At 37.2% G+C, this 20,112-nt stretch overlaps 1 protein-coding gene across 6 annotated transcripts in view; it reads right to left on the reverse strand.

Moving 5' to 3' along the window:
* enox1.L (ecto-NOX disulfide-thiol exchanger 1 L homeolog) overlaps positions 1–20,112 on the reverse strand; it is a 334,042-nt gene that overhangs the window by 83,667 nt on the left and 230,263 nt on the right. The window contains exon 1 of one of the 6 annotated variants that reach the window (XM_018247320.2): positions 5,820–6,000. The exons of the other annotated variants lie outside the window; for them this stretch is intronic. Within the exon in view, the coding sequence (XP_018102809.1) occupies positions 5,820–5,985 (166 nt within the window). The 5' untranslated portion in view covers positions 5,986–6,000. Of the gene's footprint in view, positions 1–5,819; positions 6,001–20,112 lie in introns of those variants that run through there. 6 annotated transcript variants of the gene reach the window in all.

Raw genomic sequence — 20,112 nt, forward strand, 5'->3', positions numbered from 1 at the left:
GGGTCACTGACAAGCTGTGTTCTGGAAATGTACAATATGTTATCAAATGCCTGTAGGACTGAGTGGTCCAATAGTCTACTCATTCTCTAAATCATGAGCGAAAGCAAATAGTGAGATGGAGAACACCCAGATCACTTTATCTTGGTATTTAAACTTAAGAAACAATAGCTGAGAATGCTATGTAAAAAATGATTCTTACTAATCCAAATAGCCAGTGAACATTGCTTGGAAGTTCATCAAAGTTTATGCTGTAACTCAATGTTGTGAGTCTTCCTGGCCATCACTTACCCCCAGTTGTGTGAATACTGTGTTCACTCTAAATGCACATTTACTTCCCTGAAACACACACACAACTGGGTCTCCAATGACACTGGATGACTTTGAAAGATGGGGAAGCAAATATGCCATTGCTAAAAGCGACTAGTTGAACCTCTAAATGCAGGTCTGATAGGACGGTCATCTTATGTCCAGCACTGGACACTGATACATTAAGGTTCACGATAGCAACAATCTAAATGAGCGCCTCCCTTTTCTGACTGAAGCTATAGGTGACAAAATAAACAAAAGTGGTGATGTTGAGACAAAATAAGAGTGATAAAAATGTTGGATTTCCCACCAAATTCACAAACCTCGTTCTCCACTTCTGTGAATTTGTCTTTTAAACAGAAAGTTTTCAGATTTTGTCTTTCGCACAACATTTTAACAACATTTTTTCTGAACGTGTCTTTAGTTCTTACTAAAGCTGTCAGTCAGCCATGAAATTGGAATTTCCAGGGGAGGGGGTTTATTTTACCTAGGAAAATTATACATCATTTTTTTCAGGATAACCTGGCCTTTCTAAATCTGCCTACATGTTTGTGTAATTCCACTTCTGTAACAAGATATAAGTCTAAAACTAAAAAATGCTATTTTGCATAATATAGGGATTTGTATGGAAATATGCTTTAATATCTTAGGTCAAGTGTTAAAGCACTGTTTAATCAGTGTTTCTATTTTGTTAATGAGGCGTTTACACCTATAGGGTTAGACAGAAATTTGTGCCCTGACTATAAAATGCTAATCCCTATTAATATGATAATTCAGAATGGGGCACCTACAAGAGATGTGAAATGAAGATTGGATGAATCAAAGCACAGCACATGGGGAAAAGTTATACTGAGCTTTTCAAAATGTTGGGAGAAACTGTCGTTTAAAATGTAGTTTTTGCACCATTTTTATGTTGTTTGAAAGAAATTCGTAAAAGTGTTTGTAAACTGTTTCTTTCACTAAAAGAACGTGGTGGTTGAGTTGGAATTTAAGCAGATTTCTGTTTGCAAAAATGGAGAAAGTATTTTACACCAGTTTACTACCACTTTAACGCCAAGAATGGGCTATCTCCACTTTTGTGAATTCCCCCCTTAGAGACCTACAAGACACTGCAAAAGTGGTGATGTGATCTCCCATCTCACCCTGGTTCTAATAGTAAAGTAATAAGACCATTTATTTGACCATATAATGTATCCTTACTTTCTCACACTATGTTCTGCTTTATTTTGTGCAGTAGTACCAGGAATACCTTCTACGGACTATAAAATTGGAGACCAGAGAACAATTTAAAGTGGTGATAATAATGTGACGGGTGTGCGGGAAGGTTGCAAAGGGGAGATGAAGAAGCTGGAATTGTGTTGATGGCTGCACACATGATAAAGTGTCAACAGTTAATGTGATTGCAGGCAGAAAGGTAAGGAAAAAACATGAGGGCACAACAAAATTAATCCAGGGCACAAGAGGAGCTCAGTTCATTAATTTATATGCCTGCTTTGTTCCATTTCTGGATGCTGGCAGGTGCAGTACTAAAATGGCAGCAAAAAAACAACGGCCCTCTTGTCGCTGCCATTGGGGAGAAGGAGATAATAAACTGAATGTGCAGTGATTGAATGCAGCTGGAGGGTTCCAGTCCTGGAGCACAGGGCCATAAAAATTACTAGGCTGACAATCAGAGAAGTGAATTCTGACATTGAGCAGGTAACCCTTTATAGGTGGGATCTCTATAAGAAGGTAGCTAACGCTATATGGAATGCTATTTATAGAGCAGCTGTAACATAAACCTTCTCTAAATCATTCAGTGTGGACTCTATCCCCCATATGTAATTAAAGGTGCTAAGTTTGCCCAGGAGCAATAACCCATAGGAACCAATCAGTCCACTATCTGAAAATAAAATGTCGCCTTTTTCTCTTTGCACAAATCTGCCTATTATTACACTTCAAACTGAACCAAGTTACTACCATGTCTTAAAGGGCAAAGCACCAAAAATGAAATGGCATCAAAACATTTAAATATAATGCACTGCATTTGAAAAACAGAGCTTTTTGTCACCTGCTGGAACAGAATTTATACAAGTTGGCTACTGTGGCTCCAAGTCATGGTTAAATAGGATGTTGCGCCCCACACGCTATAAAAAATAAGGTTTATTTTATAAAGATAAATAAGCTAAGCTAATAGCAAAACTTTTCTGTTGGGTTTATTCAATGGTTTAAAGCAGGGATCCCCAACCTTTTTCACCAGTGAGCCACATTCAAATGTAAGAAGGGTCGGGAGCAACATAATCATGAACATAGTTCCCCAAGAATGCCAACGAAGGGCTGTGATTGGCTATTTGGTAGCCCCTATGTGAACTGGCAGCCTACAGAAGGCTCTGTTTGGCAACACAACTGGTTTTTATGCAACCAAAAGTTTCCTCGAAGCCTGGAATTCAAAAATAAGCACCTGCTTTGAGGCCACTGAGAGCAACATCCAAGGGGTTGGGGAGCAACATGTTGCTCACGAGCTACTGGTTGGGGACCACTGGTTTAAAGGATATGGCAACAAAACACTCAATTCTGGGCAATGGCAAGTGGGCACACTATTCATCTCAATGGCAAACATCTGGACCCACATGAGGGCCATTATCACCAGCTAGCAGAGTTACTAAATGCTCAATTCAACCAGAATCATTGTATGAGCCATTACCATAAGCTTAAAGACTGGTGCTGCATAGTAAGGTCCTCACCATTTCACATTACAGATCCTATACCACTATTTAGAACACAGCTGGGCTAATTTAGCAACATTGGGCAAATTTGGCCATGGGCAGTCACCCATAGCAACCAATCAGTGATTAGCGTTTTAAAGCCAGCTGCAGGTAGAACAATTTACACAACAATTTGATTGGTTGACATGGGATATTGCACATGTGTAACGGGCATTTATACAAAAAAGAGAGGGGATTTATCAATGCACATTACCTGTCTCATAAGTGATCTATTATCTAACATCTGCCTGTGTTCTCATAATCTAACTATAGTGGTTTTAATACTTTTTAGGGGCAGATTTATCAACATTCATATTCACAAAAATGGCAAATTTGAGTTTTAAGAAGTGCAAAAAAAAAAATAGAAACCAGGAATATAAAAATTCACTTAAAGCTGGCAAGTTCAAGCAGAAGTTAATAGGAGTTGTATTAGCAAGCTCCAAGCTATTGTAAGTGTTTTTGAGGTTGATTTGAAATTTGGCACACTCTTGAAAATGATGGGTACAGTGTGATTTCAATGTGTTTGAGTTGTTTCCACATTTTTACATGGTTGAATTTTTAAATTAAAAAAAAACGAATAATGTGATTTTTGTTAAGTCTGTAAAGATTAGGGATGCACCGAATCCAGGATTCGGTTTGGGATTCGGGCAGGATTCGGTCTTTTTCAGCAGGGTTCGGCCAAATCCTTCTGCCTGGCCGAACCCTGAATCCTAATTTGCATATGCAAATTAGGGTCAGGGAGGGAAATCGCGTGACAAAACAAGGAAGTAAAAAATGTTTCCCCTTCCCACCCCTAATTTACATATGCAAATTAGGATTCGGTACGGTATTCGCCCGAATCTTTTGAGAAGGATTCGGGGGTTTGGCCGAATCCAAAATAGTAGATTTGGTGCATCCCTAGTAAAAATCATTAACTAGGTGTCCTCTAGTCTATACAGATTGCCATGTTTAGGGCAGCACTTGGTGGGAACTCCTAACCAAGAGGAGAAGTAAGGCAAACAGCAAATGTAAACAGGATTCTGACACTACACACAATTCCAGCAGCCCCTATTTATTTGCAAAATACCTGAAACTGCAGTATAAATTTATTTAGCAGTAGTTTGAGAAAAACAATGTGCCCCAGAATATATTGTAAATGACTCGCCAAAAAGTAAATGTGGTCCGGGTGCACCAGCCCCAGACAACCAGCTTTAGGGAGCGGTACGGCACAAGATTTGAAGAAGAAGCCGACCGTCACTCAAATGAATCCACCGGACCAATGAAGATTAGTTAAAAAAAACAAACAAATAAAACATATTTTTTAACTAATCTTCATTGGTCCCGTGGATCCGTTTGAATGTCGGTAGGCCCTGCTTCTTCTTCAAATCAATTTATTTAGCGCAGGGACTTTGGACCAACTGCAAAACTTTGTGGTACCAAAGCAAGCAACCTTTGATTGTCGTTTAACAACAGCTACCAGGATCCCTCCAACTGCTAAGGTGCAACCAATGCGGGGAATTACACTGCTACACAATTTAAATAAATACTCCTAGGCATTTTGATGCCAGATGGACTAATAAAAACACCCAGTCATGTGCCACCCTGTATAAGTTCTACTATGTGAAGTAGGAACAGAAAGCTATTGGCTGTGAGGACTGGCATTTACATCACTACAAAGAGAAATGTTCTGTTCTTATCTCAACTAGATGTATATCAGCTATTTTATGAACCATGACAGACCTGCCAACCAGATCATGGTCTCACCTGCCACTTTGTAAGGACTGGATCCTTTAGGGAAAAACAGTTGACATCAAGTAAACTCAACCGCAAGTAAATGTAGCAGCTATAGGAAGCACATTAATTCAATTTAAGAGACTCATGATACTGTTAGATGGCTTAGTGTGATAGCGACTGATTGAAACCCCTCCTTCTGTGTGTAATATATAGAATAGAACCAGATGAGCCTGTGCGCAATGAAGTTAAATGGCATAAAAAGGACATATAATATAAAGAGAAAGCTCCTTAGTGGTTCATCTTAGCAGCACACTGCATGCCGGGTCGGTAGACTAGAATAAAGCTGACCAGAAATAGAATTCAAATTAAGCAAAGCGACTCTGGGATAAAACTGGGGTATAAAGGCACACAGGTTATTTATACAAACGCCCTCCACAAAAATGTAAACTTGTACCCAATGTGAAGTATTAGGCCACCATGCACAAACAATAACATTTACTTCCTAACAGATTTCCTATTTAAATAGTCAACATCTCGTGCACATTGCTACAAGTATCTACTGTGTGTTCCTTACAGATCCTTTCCAAGGACAACGTTACATTCAGTAAATGCCAACAGCATTGTCTCATTGTCACTTTCAGGAGGGGTCTGTGCCACTGAGTCACACAGGGTGGGTGATAACAACTGGGGGTTTAGAATAGGGGTGCACCTTTCTCACACTATTTCCTGCTCCAGTATTAATGGGCACCCCGAACGAGTCGAAGAACTATTTCTGCCACCTTTATATGGGAAGCCCCATTCCCCGAGCCCTTATGAAAAGACGCCTATTACAGCAGAGTGTAAGAGCTCTCCCAGAAGCTATACAGTGTGTGTGTGTGCCGGTGAATGGTAACTGCCCTGAGTGTCCGCTTTTGTCTGCGAGACAGGAACTGCTGCTGCCGGGGACTTCGCAGCTGTGAATGAAATACAAGTGGGCTCGCCTTTAGCTCGGCGCTGGCAGATATCATTCAGTTACAGCAGGAAAGTGTGTGCACTCTCCTAGGCATTCTAACATACCTGGGAACATTGGTGCTCCAGAGACCCGGAGAGCGAACCCTCCACTACAATTGACGGCGAAGGGGCGGACTTTAATGACGCAAATTACGCGTGCCGGGGAGGAGTCTGTGTAGGGGAGTGTGGGATTATGGCGTTTCAGGGGCGGAGCCTTGTTACACAGCAGCATCCTGTAAAGGCGTGTTGTTATGTGTCTTGTCACTTTGCTTTGAAATGATTCCACAGGAACCCGCTACTCCTTTATTATGGGGCAACAAAGGGCAGGAACAACGGAGTGTTGCCGACAAAAAGCGCCTGTCTCCATGGAGAAATGCAAAGTAAAAAGAGGCCCATTAACATATAAACAGCGTGACTCCTGAGCCTTCTAGCATTTATTAATAATGACCTTAATAAGGCTGATACATGATCCTTTCAGAGGAAATTAATCAAGCTAGGCTTAAGAATGGGATTTTTATCCCCTATATTAGCAATACATTGCTGTTCGAGTGATACATTAGCTGCCTGGCAGGGATAATGAGCTACATACCAATGTCAACAACTGGGAAGAAAGATACAAATATAAGAAGGTACAGGTAACATTCCAAAGTGGTAGAGAAAGGCATTATGGGTAAGGCACACTGCCCCCCCCTCATTAAGATCATAGAATTGAGTGAGATGTATGTATGCTAATGAACATCTGCCATCAATTCTGTGTCCCCCAGGAGAGCAGTCACAGTACCATTAATTCATCAAGGGCGCACCCCAGTCACACAGCTTGTGCATTCCGGTGAAAATCAATAGCTTTCTTTTTCAAGTTAATAACCTGCCAAGTGAAAGGGTTTACTGGTTCAGGAGACTGATTAGCTACACATAAAAAGTCCGAAACACAAATCTAAGGAATAGCAATGAACGGGATGCTCATGCCAATCTCACACTGTACCTTTAACAAATATATTTCGCAGACAGACCTCAGTGGTGGCTAATAAGTGCATTTTATAATGGTTAGTGGGAATCCTTCCATGCCATAATAGAACTCATAAATAATACACTTGCTATCATGAGCAGGGCGATACATGCAACCTGTACTATTCATCATCATCATTTATTTATTTATATAGCGCCGACAAGATACGCAGTGCTTTACCTTAGTTATAACAGACGGAATAAATGGTAAATAACAATGGTAAATACTTTTGTGTCATAATCCTAGGTATTGGGCTTGAAAAATAGAAAGCATGTACAGTATAAGAAAAAGGAAAAACCCCACATCTAAAAGTGTGGATGTATTAAAAAATGATCTCCAGTTGATAAGAACTGTATAAACTACAATACAATAGGGGACAGTTACAAGCGCAAGCACACTTCACTGGGGAGTAAACCCCACTTATTAAAGGTTCTTATGCTCTTTGCACTTCCCTATAGTTGTGCTCTATGCCACTCAAAACCTTAGACAATAGGCGCATTCTCAAGGCTAAATTTCTTCCACTTCTCACTCAATCTTTTTATTTTCTTAGTACTTTTTCTTCACATGATATACTCTATTTTCCATCTATTTGACCCCTTTGTTTCCATACATAATTAGGGAATGAACATGAAATTGTTACAAATGCTTAGAAGCTGGAGGGCTCACTAAAACCTTGGCCCACCGGGACTTTTCCTGGTATCCTGGTGGGCCAGTCCGACACTGCTTCAGGCTCACACATCACTCTCACACCGAATACTAGAAATAATGTCAAGCCGACTTGGAACATTTTCAGCACAGGTGCCTTCAATTTGCATTGAAGTTCACATGCATTTAAGTTCATTTCATCAGGTAAATGTGAAGTGCCATGCATCATGCCCCCTTGTGTTGGCAGAATTCTCTGAAAAAATAGTGCATAACAGTATTATGCTCAGTTACCACAAAGTACAAGGTACTGTTTTATTATTGCAGAGAAAAAGGAAATCATTTTTAAAAATTAGAATTACTGACTTAAAATGAACTCTATAGGAGATGGCCATCCTGTAATTTGCAGCTTTCTGTATAATAGGTAATGTGTTGCCAATTGTTTCTTTCTAAAATGGACACTGTCATGGGAAAAAACATTTTTTTCAAAATGAATCAGTTAATAGTGCTGCTCCAGCAGAATTCTGGACTGAAATCCATTTCTCAAAAGAGCAAACAGATTTTTTTTATATTCAATTTTGAAATCTGACATGGGGCTAGACATATTGTCAATTTCCCAGCTGCCCCAAGTAATGTGACTTGTGCTCTGATAAACTTCAATCACTCTTTACTGCTGTACTGCAAGTTGGAGTGATATCACCCCCCCTCCCCCCCCCCAGCAGCCAAACAAAAGAACAATGGGAAAGTAACCAGATAACAGCTCCCTAACACAAGATAACAGCTGCCTGGTAGATCTGAGAACAGCACTCAATAGTAAAAACCCATGTCCCACTGAGACACATTCAGTTACATTGAGAAGGAAAAACAGCAGCCTGCCAGAAAGCATTTCTCTCTTAAAGTGCAGACACAAGTCACATGACCAGGGGCAGCTGGGAAATTGACAAAATGTCTAGCCCCATGTCAGATTTCAAAATTGAATATAAAAAAATCTGTTTGCTCTTTTGAGAAATGGATTTCAGTGCATAATTCTGCTGGAGCAGCACTATTAACTGATTCATTTTGAAACATTTTTTTTTACCCATGATAGTATCCCTTAAAGCATGCTGAGGAAGCTTGCTCTTAGTGTACAAACATATTTTGGGTATACAGGTGTGGGATCCGTTATCCGGAAATTGGTTATCCTGAAAGCTCAGAATTACGGTAAGGCTGTCGGCTGTAGACTCCATTATAGTCAAATAATCATAATTTTAAATAAGAATTTCCTTTTTCTCTGTAATAATAAAACAGTACCTTCTACCTGATCCACACTAAGATATAATTAATCTTTATTGGAAGCAAAACCAGCCTATTTAATATTACATGATTTTCAAGTAGATTTAAGGTACGAAGATCCAAATTATGAAAAGATCAGTTATCTGGAAAACCCCAGGTCCCAAGCATTCTGGTCCCATACCAACACATGTATATAAATATATATATATATATATATATATATATATTTATATATATATATATATATATATATATATATATATATATATATATATATATATATATTAGGGATGCACCGAATCCAGGATTCGTTTCGGGATTCGGCCAGGATTTGGCCGAATACTTCTGCCCAGCCGAACCGAATCTGAATCCTAATTTGCATATGCAAATTAGGGGTGGGGAGGCAAATCGCGTGACTTTTTGTCAGAAAACAAGGAAGTAAAAAATGTTTCCCCCTTCCCAGCCCTAATTTGCATATGCAAATTAGGTTTCGGATTCAGTTCGGTATTCGGCCGAATCTCTCGCAAAGGATTCGGGGGTTCGGCCGAATCCAAAATAGTGGATTCGGTGCATCCCTAATATATATATATATATATATATATATATATATATATGTCGTTGGCATTTGGGTTCTGTTCGTTCAACAATACAATATTGTAACACTATATTATCACTATTCACATGGTTATGGTTCCTAGGTGTACTGTACTTAAGAAAAACCTAAAAACTAAATCTATTTTGCCTGCAAATTTAATTTGTTTTATATTATTCAGTAAGAGGGTGGTGACACCATGATTGAAAGAAAGTAAAAAAAACATAAATTATTTCTGGCATTTTCTTTTCAACCTGGAGGCTCTTCTCTGTGTGCCATTTTGTCTTCAAAGAATTATGCAGGAAAGATTGTGGAGAACAGCAGGAGTGCCATAACTACACGTCTAACAGCTAGCATGCAATTTGTTGGGTACTTAAGAATGCTACCAAGAACCAATGTCAAAATCATCTCAGGAAGGAGATCAAGGGTTCAGCTGTGACTTTATTTTAGCCGCTAGCAATAACAGGGGTATTATGGCATATAGAATGAATCAGGCTGATAGCTGAAAGGTACCTCCTGCTCTGCCAGAAATGAGAAGGCTTGTAGGGACCAAACCAATTAGAGCTTATATTTCTGAGCACAATGGGTGCTGGAGAATGACTCAACTTTGTTCCAATCTGAATGTCACTGATTTTCCCAAAGTGGTGTAGAGCAACAACAGGGACATTCCATTTGCAGCCCCCCCCACCAGCTACTGTGAGTGCCAACTCCAAACATAACCCATCTGTTAGCAGGGGATGCTGGGAGTTGAAGTCAACAACAGCTGAGGGGTGACATGTTTGACATGTCTGTGCTAAAGAGTATGTTCCATACTGTATAAACAAATCATTACCCTGTGGCAGCCATGTGAGATCCTAATGGCCGTTAAGGATTCCTGCAAACTTTCCTGCTTTCTTTATTTATAAATCGGTTGCACATTCTCAACACAACAGAAGCAATATTGCTTTAGTTTTGCAGCCAGTACGACCATAATACATATTAGGAATCACTGCGACTCCTTTCCATGACAAATGACTACTGAAAACACTGAGGCTTTATAGTACTCATATGACAGCGGCAAGACATATTGGAGCCAGAAATACAAAGAAGTAGGAAATAGATTGGATAATGTAATTACAATATAAATAATAGGCCAGACAGGTCTTGTTTGCCTAGCCAAGCTATTTCCACTTCCAAACAGCTTTAAATATTTTTTTTTTATGAATCCAGAGGAATAGTTCAGTCAGGGTCACATCAAGACTGGCTCCTGCCTTATTAATTGCACTCTCTGGTCAGTGCACTTTATTAGCACATCCATAAATTGCTTCTTGCTGCACTTTTGTTTCTTTGGCTTTAGCATTTTAATATGAAGTAACACTGCAACTGTTATATTGCTCTTAATTCTTTTGTTAAAAAAAATCTTTTTAGTTACATTATTATATCTGTGCATGTTCATGCTTAATCACAAATGTATGTTTTACTGCCAAAAATGAGTGTCTTGGAAACAGAAAACCACAGCTTGGTAAACAAGATCTTTAAGTGACATTATAGCTAGGTAAAATAAATATCTTGGTATTTGTTATAAACGTAATTTAATAAACAGGCAAAAGAGATGAATCAGTAAAAGATGGCGGCAAAATATCCAGAGCTTCTGCCATGAGGACACAGCAATGTCTTCTGTTACTTGTATTTAGAGTTAGGCAATGGATTCCTGAATTGTAAGGGTCAGATTTATTAATATTTGTATTTTTTTAGTTTCCCTGAATCTAACTTTTTAGCGCTAATAATTGTGTATTAGAATAATTACTGCAAACCGTGAAAAATGTGTTATTTATTTAGTGTAAAAACCACGACGAACTCGATTACAACATTTCTTCAGCTAAAATCTAGTAGATGTCATTTACCTTTGCAAACTGTAAAATATTTATTTGCATTGAGCTTTTGCAGGTTTTCTAGCTTTGCTTTTCATTTGCAATTGCTGAACATTCTTAAGAAAACAAGGATTTCGAGGTTTTCCTTTTTTTTTTTATTCGGATTTGGCGTTATGGTTTGTTAATTTTTTTGGATCTTTTAATAAATAAGTAGACATTGTGCTTTTTTTAAAATGTTTGGGGGTCCGTTTACTAAAGTGCGTTAAAAATATTCGCACAATTTATAGACAGAATTTTCGCCAAATATGTTATCGCCAGTTTACTAACCTGCGGTAAATATAAATTTGCGAATTTTCTTGCGCAAGAATAATTGTTCGCCCAGTTATCGCATTCGCTGAAAATAACGCTACTTACACATTAACGCCTGGTTTACTAAACAGCGAAATGTGCTATAGACAAAATTAACGCCAGAATATTTGCAAACTTTTACCGCCACCTATGTAGTGGCGTAAAAGTATTTTTTTCGCCAGAAAATTCTCAAGGGGCAGGAAATATCCCATAATAATGGGTTTTTTTACCCATAATTCTTTGCTGACAGGAGACAGATCTGTAGCTATTGCTGACAGGATGTTTTGGCTTCTGCTTCTATCTGGTGCAATAGCAGCAGTTTCAGCTCAGAGTCGTATTATTGGCAGCGGCATCACAGTCCAAGAATTCATCAGCCTCTACACTTTTTTGGTTTCATTGTGATTGGCTACATTAAACTGTGCATTTCTATGAAGCAAAGAGATTGACTTGTATGATTTCTTGTTCATATGATGTTGTTGGATGGTATAATCATCAGTCAATAAAGTTTATAAGTTTTGAAGATGCATTTCTGGCCATAAATGTCACAGTAAAAATTTGCCATAATAACCGCTATAAAACAAGACTATTTTATAGCATAAATATTCGCAAAAACTTAATTTTTCGCTAGAATATTCGCAACTCGCTAAAATTACCGCTAACGTAAGCTGGTTCCTTAACGTAGTTACCGCAAGTGATCGCAATGACTTCTGAGCGCATCGCTGTTTAGTAAACTTAGTCGCTGCGAATATTCTGTCGTAAAAATATTCTCAGCGATAACATGCGGAAACTTAAAGTCAGATTTACCGCACTTTAGTAAACGGACCCCTATGTGTTTTAGCTGTGTTGAGTTGAGTGTTGGTTGAAAAAAAAAAAAACCTTGTAAACTACACAAATTCACATGTTGGTAAATAGGTCTCCCAAAGATGGCAGCAAAATATCTGAACTGGGTTTTTGTCCAGTGGAATTTTTTTTCAGTGGTTCTGCCATTAGGAGACAGCAATATCTGTTACAGGTGTTAGGCAAGGGATACCTGAAGTACTTAAGTACCATGGGCAGTATCAGGCATCTCTTAAATGTTATCAAGCAGTTCTAAATAATTATTTATTTACACAAAACCCCCAACACAATGAAGCAGATTTATTAAGGGCCAAACTGAAAATTTGAATATTTTTTTTTTTTGGTCAAAACTCTCAAATTTGAATTGTAAATTTTCCAAACTTGATTCGAAGTTCTCAGTTCTAAAGAATTATTTATTTACACAAAACCCCCAACACAATGGGGCAGATTTATTAAGGGCCAAAGTGAAAATTTTAATTTTTTTTTTGGTCAAAACTCTCAAATTTGAATTGTAAATTTTCCAAACTTGATTCGAAGTTTAATTTGAATTTTGAAATTTATCAAGAACTCAAATTCAACTATTGAGCACCTTAAACCTGCCAAATTGCTGTATAAGTCAATGGGAAAGGTAAAGGGATCAATTTGGTGATGTTTGCAGCTGTCCTGACATTCCAGTTTTTTTGCAAAGAAAAAAAAACTCAAATTAAGTTTTTTAAATTTGATTCGAGTTTTCAGGTCGATTCAATTCGTCCTAGCTGAGAAAATTTGATTTTATTAATACATTTTGCTTGGTTAGTTTTCGAGTTTATGTGAGTTTTAAGCACAAAACAAAAACTGTGGTACCATGTTAGCCAGTAGCAAAAATAACAAATAAAAAAACAAACAAATACAAAAGTATTGTAGAAGTGATACCTATATTGGCTAACAATAAAAATACATTGTAAGCTTTCGTCATTGCAAGCTGACGAAGGGGCCTTGGTGCTCTGAAAGCTTGCAATGTATTTTTTTTGTTAGCCAATATAGGTATCACTTCTACAATACTTTTGTATTTGTTTGTTTTTTTATTTGTTATGTGAGCTTTAAAAAACTCACGTTTTTGAAATTCACCCTTGATAAATGTGCCTCAATGTATCTTGAAGAGTGTAAATACACAGTTGCTTTCAATGTGGAAAAATAAATCAGTTATTTTATCAGTACCTTCATTTTAAGGATGACAACATGAAATACAGTGGCAAGCACCTACATGAGAAATGCCCTGACTTCTTCTTCTTTTAATACACTATATATTACATATGCTACTTTAAGCCTACTTGATTCCTTTGAATTATCTGCAGACAGACAGCCTTGCTTTCAAGTAGAGGACAACAAAATAGTGCATATTAACTCGTTCTATCCAGATTTCCAGTCTTTGATGTTCTTCTGTTTCATCTTTTTTTAGAGAAGAAGATTCCCCATGTTCTTTATAACTGTCACCGCAAGGGAAGAATTAAGGCAAGCAGAATGACATCCCTTCTAAAACGGCTAAAACTATACAGAAAATGGGGTAGAAATATTAAACCGTAACTTCACAATCTATTTTTTTTGTTTGTGTCAATAGTTGCAAGGACAGCCATGGTGATCACAATGACATTGCCTTTCAGTGACAGGCATCCCTTAGTCCAGAAACAAAGGAAAGTGCCAGAGGGTACAGTAAATAGAAGGCACTGAAATAAAGATGTCTTCTGGCTTACAGTAACATCTATTGTATAGAAACACAGATATTAGAAAGCAGATGGGAGAAGATAAATGTCTTGTAATCTAGGGAGTACTATATTTGAGAAAATGCGTTTTTATATGAATGTGATGTTAGATGATCAAGAAAAGCATGGATGGATGGGTGAATTGACAAAGGATGTGAGTACTGATAGAAATGTTACAACATTTTTTTTATAATCAGTATTGATTAACTAATATTCCCTGAAATCGAATTTGCCCAAGCAGATTTAAGGTAAGATGCCAAATGCTGCGCAGCACATTTATAAAGCACAGCATGGCAGAAATGAAGGAGCGCCAAAAGAAAGAACAAATCTTTTATGTAATTCCATGGTCAGATCATTCCAGCATATGCAATAACAAGGAAGCTTTTTAAGCATTTGAAGAAAAAGAACCCTCCCCCTTGAAAATATTATCACTGCATATTAAACATGGCTTCATATGTTCTAGTTTCATTGCAAAATAAATGCAATTTTGTAAATTGCATTTTGCCACCCGAGCTACTATCAGGGAAAGTAATGGTGTGAAAACGATGAGAATTGTCACAAAATGTTTATTTAAGGGCTGTTCCACAATAAAAGCCAGCTGGTACATTTACATGTAAAAAAAAAAAAAGCCTCTACTCGCTCTGTTCATAAATGCCTAGATTTGCTTGGGTAGTTTAGCTGATTCTGACCTTCACTCAGGAGGTGCAGTTCTGAACATTACATGTGAATGGTCCCTACTATGTTTCACCCACAAACAATGGATTTAGTAAGCTTTAAAGAATACACGTGATGTATAGGACTACAGTGGTAAGAGTAAATGGCCCAGTACACTTGAGGATCATTCTAGTGTTTTTTTTTGTTTTGATACATAAGGGGTGGTGTTGAATGAAAGAGTACACTGGTTTCAGTATATTTAGTATACATGAATACAAGTTTTATGTGCAGTTCAGTAGTCTTTTAAAGGGGTGGCTGACCTTAAAATTAACTTTAAGCATGATGTAGGGAGCAATATTCTAAGAAAAGTTTTTGAGTTACTTAGCCTTTTAGCAGCTCTCCAGTTTGCAATTTCAGCAATCTGGTTGCTAGGGTTCAAATTACCCTAGCAACCATGCATTGGTTTGAATAAGACTGGAATATGAATAGGAGAGGGCCTGAATATTAAGATAAGTAATAACAAGCAGCAATAATATATTTGTGATCTTACAGAGCAATTGTTTTTAAATGGGGTCTGTGACCCCCATTTAAAAGATAGAAAGAGTCAGTAGAAGAAGGCAAATAATTCAAGAACTATAAAAAAGAAAAAAATTAAGTCCAATTGAAAAGTTGCTTAGAATTAGCCATTCTATGACATACTAAAGGTGAACCTTTGCACATGTTTTATTCAACTTCTCTTGGAGAAGTTGGTGAAAAGCATCATAGAAGTAGCCAAAAAAACCTTCTCCGATTTTGTTGTAATTTGCTGAATTGTTGCTACAGTAAAGTAAGAATTATGGATTTGTCTTAATACCTTATGTCTACTAAAAAATTATATTAACATGAAATAAACCTAAAAGGCTGATTTTGCTTAATTATATCTTAGTTTGGATCAATTACATGGTATTGTTTAATTATTACAGAGAAAAAAGAGATATCTTTTAAAAATTTGGATTATTTGGATAAAATGGAGTTTATGGGAGACAGCAGTTTCTTAATTCGGAGGTTTCTAGATAACGTGTTTCCGGATAACGAATCCCATACCCATACTTCAGTCTTCTGGGGGACTATTACAAAAATGTGTTTTTTTCCAGCTACCAAATAATGTTTTCAGTGGACTTTGAGGGTGATTTAAATTGTAGCATAGGAAAAAATAAATAGTATGATACATTGGAATGATTTTTCGCAATATTAACATTGAGCTTGCCCTGTAAAATGACAAAGATCCAGAAGCACTACTAAATAATTACATGACTGGATCATTGTTTGAATCAGAATGCCACTTTTTCTGAATTAATGGGTTTTCTAATTGAATTGATGTACATTCAAAGCTTTCACTTCTGATATCATCTTCCAATTGAATTCTGAATCCCTCCTTCACCTTCTGCAACACACCGACATAAAAAAAGTGGATTAACAGATCAAAACTGCAAGAAATTGAAGAAATGAAATAGTACTTCAGGAATTATGCTTCAGAACTTGTTACAGTTCAGCCTTTCATGCATCTTATTTATTTTTCCTTTATTTTATAAAACACAATTACTGAACCCACATAAAACAAAGGAGCATTGTTATTTGGGATTCATAGATTAGCATTGCCTAATGCAATTCTCAAAAGACAGGCTGAAGTAATATAAAGCCTCCTTGCTTTTAGCCATTATATGCATCTGAATTTACTTCTCTGAAATTCTTTCCCCAGGGTCTGTTGAATTTCAGCTGAGTTCTCCTTCATTTTGTGAACTGAATGCGTAACAAGCACAGCCATTGCTTATGTTCAGAACAGCTAAGTCTTACAAAAATGCACATATAAAGACATTCAGACATTACTATGGATGCTTTTGATATATGGGGAATTGTGTACAGTACACTGTAAACAGTTTATCATAATATATGCTAAAATAATATATGATAAAAATTATAAAAAACTCATTCAGTGTCTACAACGCCGAATCAACTTGAAGTTATGACCATATAATAATGTAAACTCAATTATTAAAATAAATATATATCCTATAAACGTTACATGTATCTGTATATGATACACAAAAGCCATGAATATCTTGTAAATTATATCCTTATAATACACAAAAGCTATGAATATCTTGTAAATTATATACTTATAAACCGTTAGTTCTGATGTCATCAGTTATAAACGGTGAGTTCTGATGTCATTTCTGTCACATGACTCACTGAAACTTGTGTATTATAATAAATAAAGTACCCCCTGTTGCAAAATATGAGGATATTAGAAGTTACCTGGGAGTTCCATGTTTTACGAAAACACTCGTGTTTTTATATAGTCGTGAAACTCCTCGGTAACTTATAATATCCTTATATTTTACAAGTGACTAGTGATGTCATCAGTTATAAACAGTAAGTAGTGATGTCAGTTTTGTCACATGAATCACTAAAACTTGTGTATTATAATAAATAAAGTACCCCCTGTTGTAAAATATGAGGATATTAGAAGTAACCCCAGAGTTTCATGACCTATATAAAAGCATTTGGCCTTCGGCCTCGTGCTTTTATATGGTCATCGAACTCCTCGGTTACTTATAATATCCTTATATTTTACAATAGGGGGTACTATATTCACTATATATATCTATATATATATCTATAGATATATATATATATATATATATTATATATATATATATATATATATATTAGGGATGCACCGAATCCAGAATTCGGTTTGGGATTCAGCCAGGATTCGGCCTTTTTCAGCAGGATTCGGATTCGGCCAAATCCTTCTGCCCGGCCGAACCGAATCCGAACCCTAATTTGCATATACAAATTAGGGGTGGGGAGGGAAATCACATGACTTTTTGTCAGAAAACAAGGAAGCAAAGAATGTTTTCCCCTTCCCACTCCTAATTTGCATATGCAAATTAGGGTTCGGATTCGGTTCGGTATTCGGCCGAATCTTTCACAAAGGATTCGGGAGTTTGGCCGAATCCAAAAAAGTGTATTCGGTGCATCCCTAATAAATATATATATATATATATATATATATATATATATATATATATATATATATATATATAGGAGCACCCGTAGCATTTGTTAACGTAATTAACGATATTTAGTAATGGTCAATGTCCTGCCAATCGGATATTTCTCAACTATTAGCCAACCTGACCAACTTAGGCTGTGGTTGGGTATAAAGAACTAAAACAAAAATGAAAAATACAATAATTGGATCCCTGGTCATTTATAGTGTAAGCTTTTTGGACAGGGCACACTTTACCTCTTGTATTGGTTGTAGATCTGTATGTACAGTGCTGCTGAATATGTTGGCTAATACATGATAAATTGATAGTAAAAATATACCATTTACAGCAGACTAGTATAAAACAGCAACAACATTTGATATGGTGCCAGTTTTCAAGCAGAACTGATTCTGGAGAAGTTTTTATTTTTCTTACCTATTCCTAGTAAGATGTATCCTGGCACTCTCAGAATACCTGTATGTACAATCTAGGGGAAATTGTAAATTCAAAGAAGACAAACCAGTGCTGGGGTTCTAAAGGATGACTGACTGAGATATTAATATGATAATCAATTGACTGAATAAGGCATTTGAAGTGGATTTTTGCACCCCAAAACCATACTGAAGACATTTGCAGATGGAAACGTCTTCTTACTGATGTATTTCAGAAATAAGACTTACTACAGGACAAATATACAGCATTACTAGCAAAGGAAATACTTCTTCTTCCTGTAGAGAAAAATTACCCCGGCCCAGTGGTACCTGCTGTCATGATACCTAAGAGCAACTCTGTTTCCTTCTACACTAGGCCAACGGAGGAACCATCCTTTCATATGCTGAACTATACATATATACAGTATTCCATCCAGTCTGTTGTATGGTGAGTTGCCTCCAGCCCCACATGACAAACCCAACAGTCCTCTTCAAGCAGAAGTCTAAATATATTTGGGAGTGTCAGCTGCAATAAGTACCAGTAAGGGAATATTTCTACAAAAAGATAAATGTGGCCATGCTGAAACTTGAAGATTTGCTGCCAGCCCCCTTATTTTCCTTGGAATAGGGATTCGAATACTTCTGCCTCCCCTGACCCCTTGGCTCGACTATGTTCTGGTCTATGGGAATTAGAATTTTTATAGTCTGGTTTCCCAGACTAGTTTGAATGTATGCTGCAGAAACTTTATAGAACTTAAAGGGTGTCAGAAAACACCAGCATCTACAGGTTGCCCCAGTTTTCTAAAGATAGACAGCTAGTGATTTCCACTCTAGGCCCACTATTAACTGGGTTGATACTGAAATAATGTTTGAAGTCTGTGTATGTGCCGAGCTACCTACCTAATGTCAGTCTCAAGCAATGAAAAATGTGGATATATGTTTGGGATGCAGTAACAGTTCTAGTTTATATTGCTTGTTTAGTCCTGCAGTTCTTTTAACTACCCCTTTCTTTCACAATGAGACAATTAAGTTGTTGCTTCTTTTTCGTTTTGTTTTTACTCCAATGGCCAGGGTAATATAAACAATAAATAGTGAGATATTGATTAAGACTCTTCTTGATTTGTTTAGCTATAAAATAAAACATAACTATTTTAGCAGGGTACTGGAGAATAACATTAATTAACTTACAAGGAGAATATAAAGCTCAGATAGAGGAACAAAAGTGTTCAAAGACTCAGATTTTCTACAGAAAATTATTTTAATTAAAGGGATACTATCATCCAATCATATAGCCACTTTCAGTACCACCAGTTATTATACAATCTAAATTAAGCACCTGATGGTTTTTGCTACTACTACTAGGTATTCACTTTTCACAAAACCTGCATATATTAAATCTACTTGGAATTCACCATTTCTTATACCAACACGGTAACAACCAAGGCTAACAAGTATCTAACAAAGCTATACTAGAGCCCATGTGGAGCAGCATTGTATAAGAGCATTGCTGGAAAATTCTGTAAGCAGCATTTTATCTCTTACTTGCTGAACTCAAAGGAGCAGCACTCAGGGCCGGATTTACATTGTGGGCGCCCATAGGCCCACTGCCGTTCGTCTCCCCTCTCCCCTCCAGGGGGACAGGAACAATGGGGATTGGCGCATGGGAAATTTAAAAAATGGTTGTATCTCCAGCGCATCCCCAGTATTTTTGAACCAATGTGGGTGTGGTTGGGCAGCATGCCGCCCCCCTAAAATCCTGTCACCCTAGGCCCGGGCCTAGGTGGCCTTTCCACAAATCCGGGCCTGGCAGCACTTTGTTTTCAACATTATCCCAATGAATAAGGCTTGTGCTGAACAGACTTCTTGTCTAGTGTTTTAATTAGGAAATATGTATAGTTTTTGTTATTTTTTGCGCTAAATTGTAAAATCTACAGTCACATTCTACATCCTTTT

This window comes from Xenopus laevis, chromosome 2L (genome assembly GCF_017654675.1).
Source record: "Xenopus laevis strain J_2021 chromosome 2L, Xenopus_laevis_v10.1, whole genome shotgun sequence".
In the NCBI taxonomy this organism is placed as follows: domain Eukaryota; kingdom Metazoa; phylum Chordata; class Amphibia; order Anura; family Pipidae; genus Xenopus; species Xenopus laevis.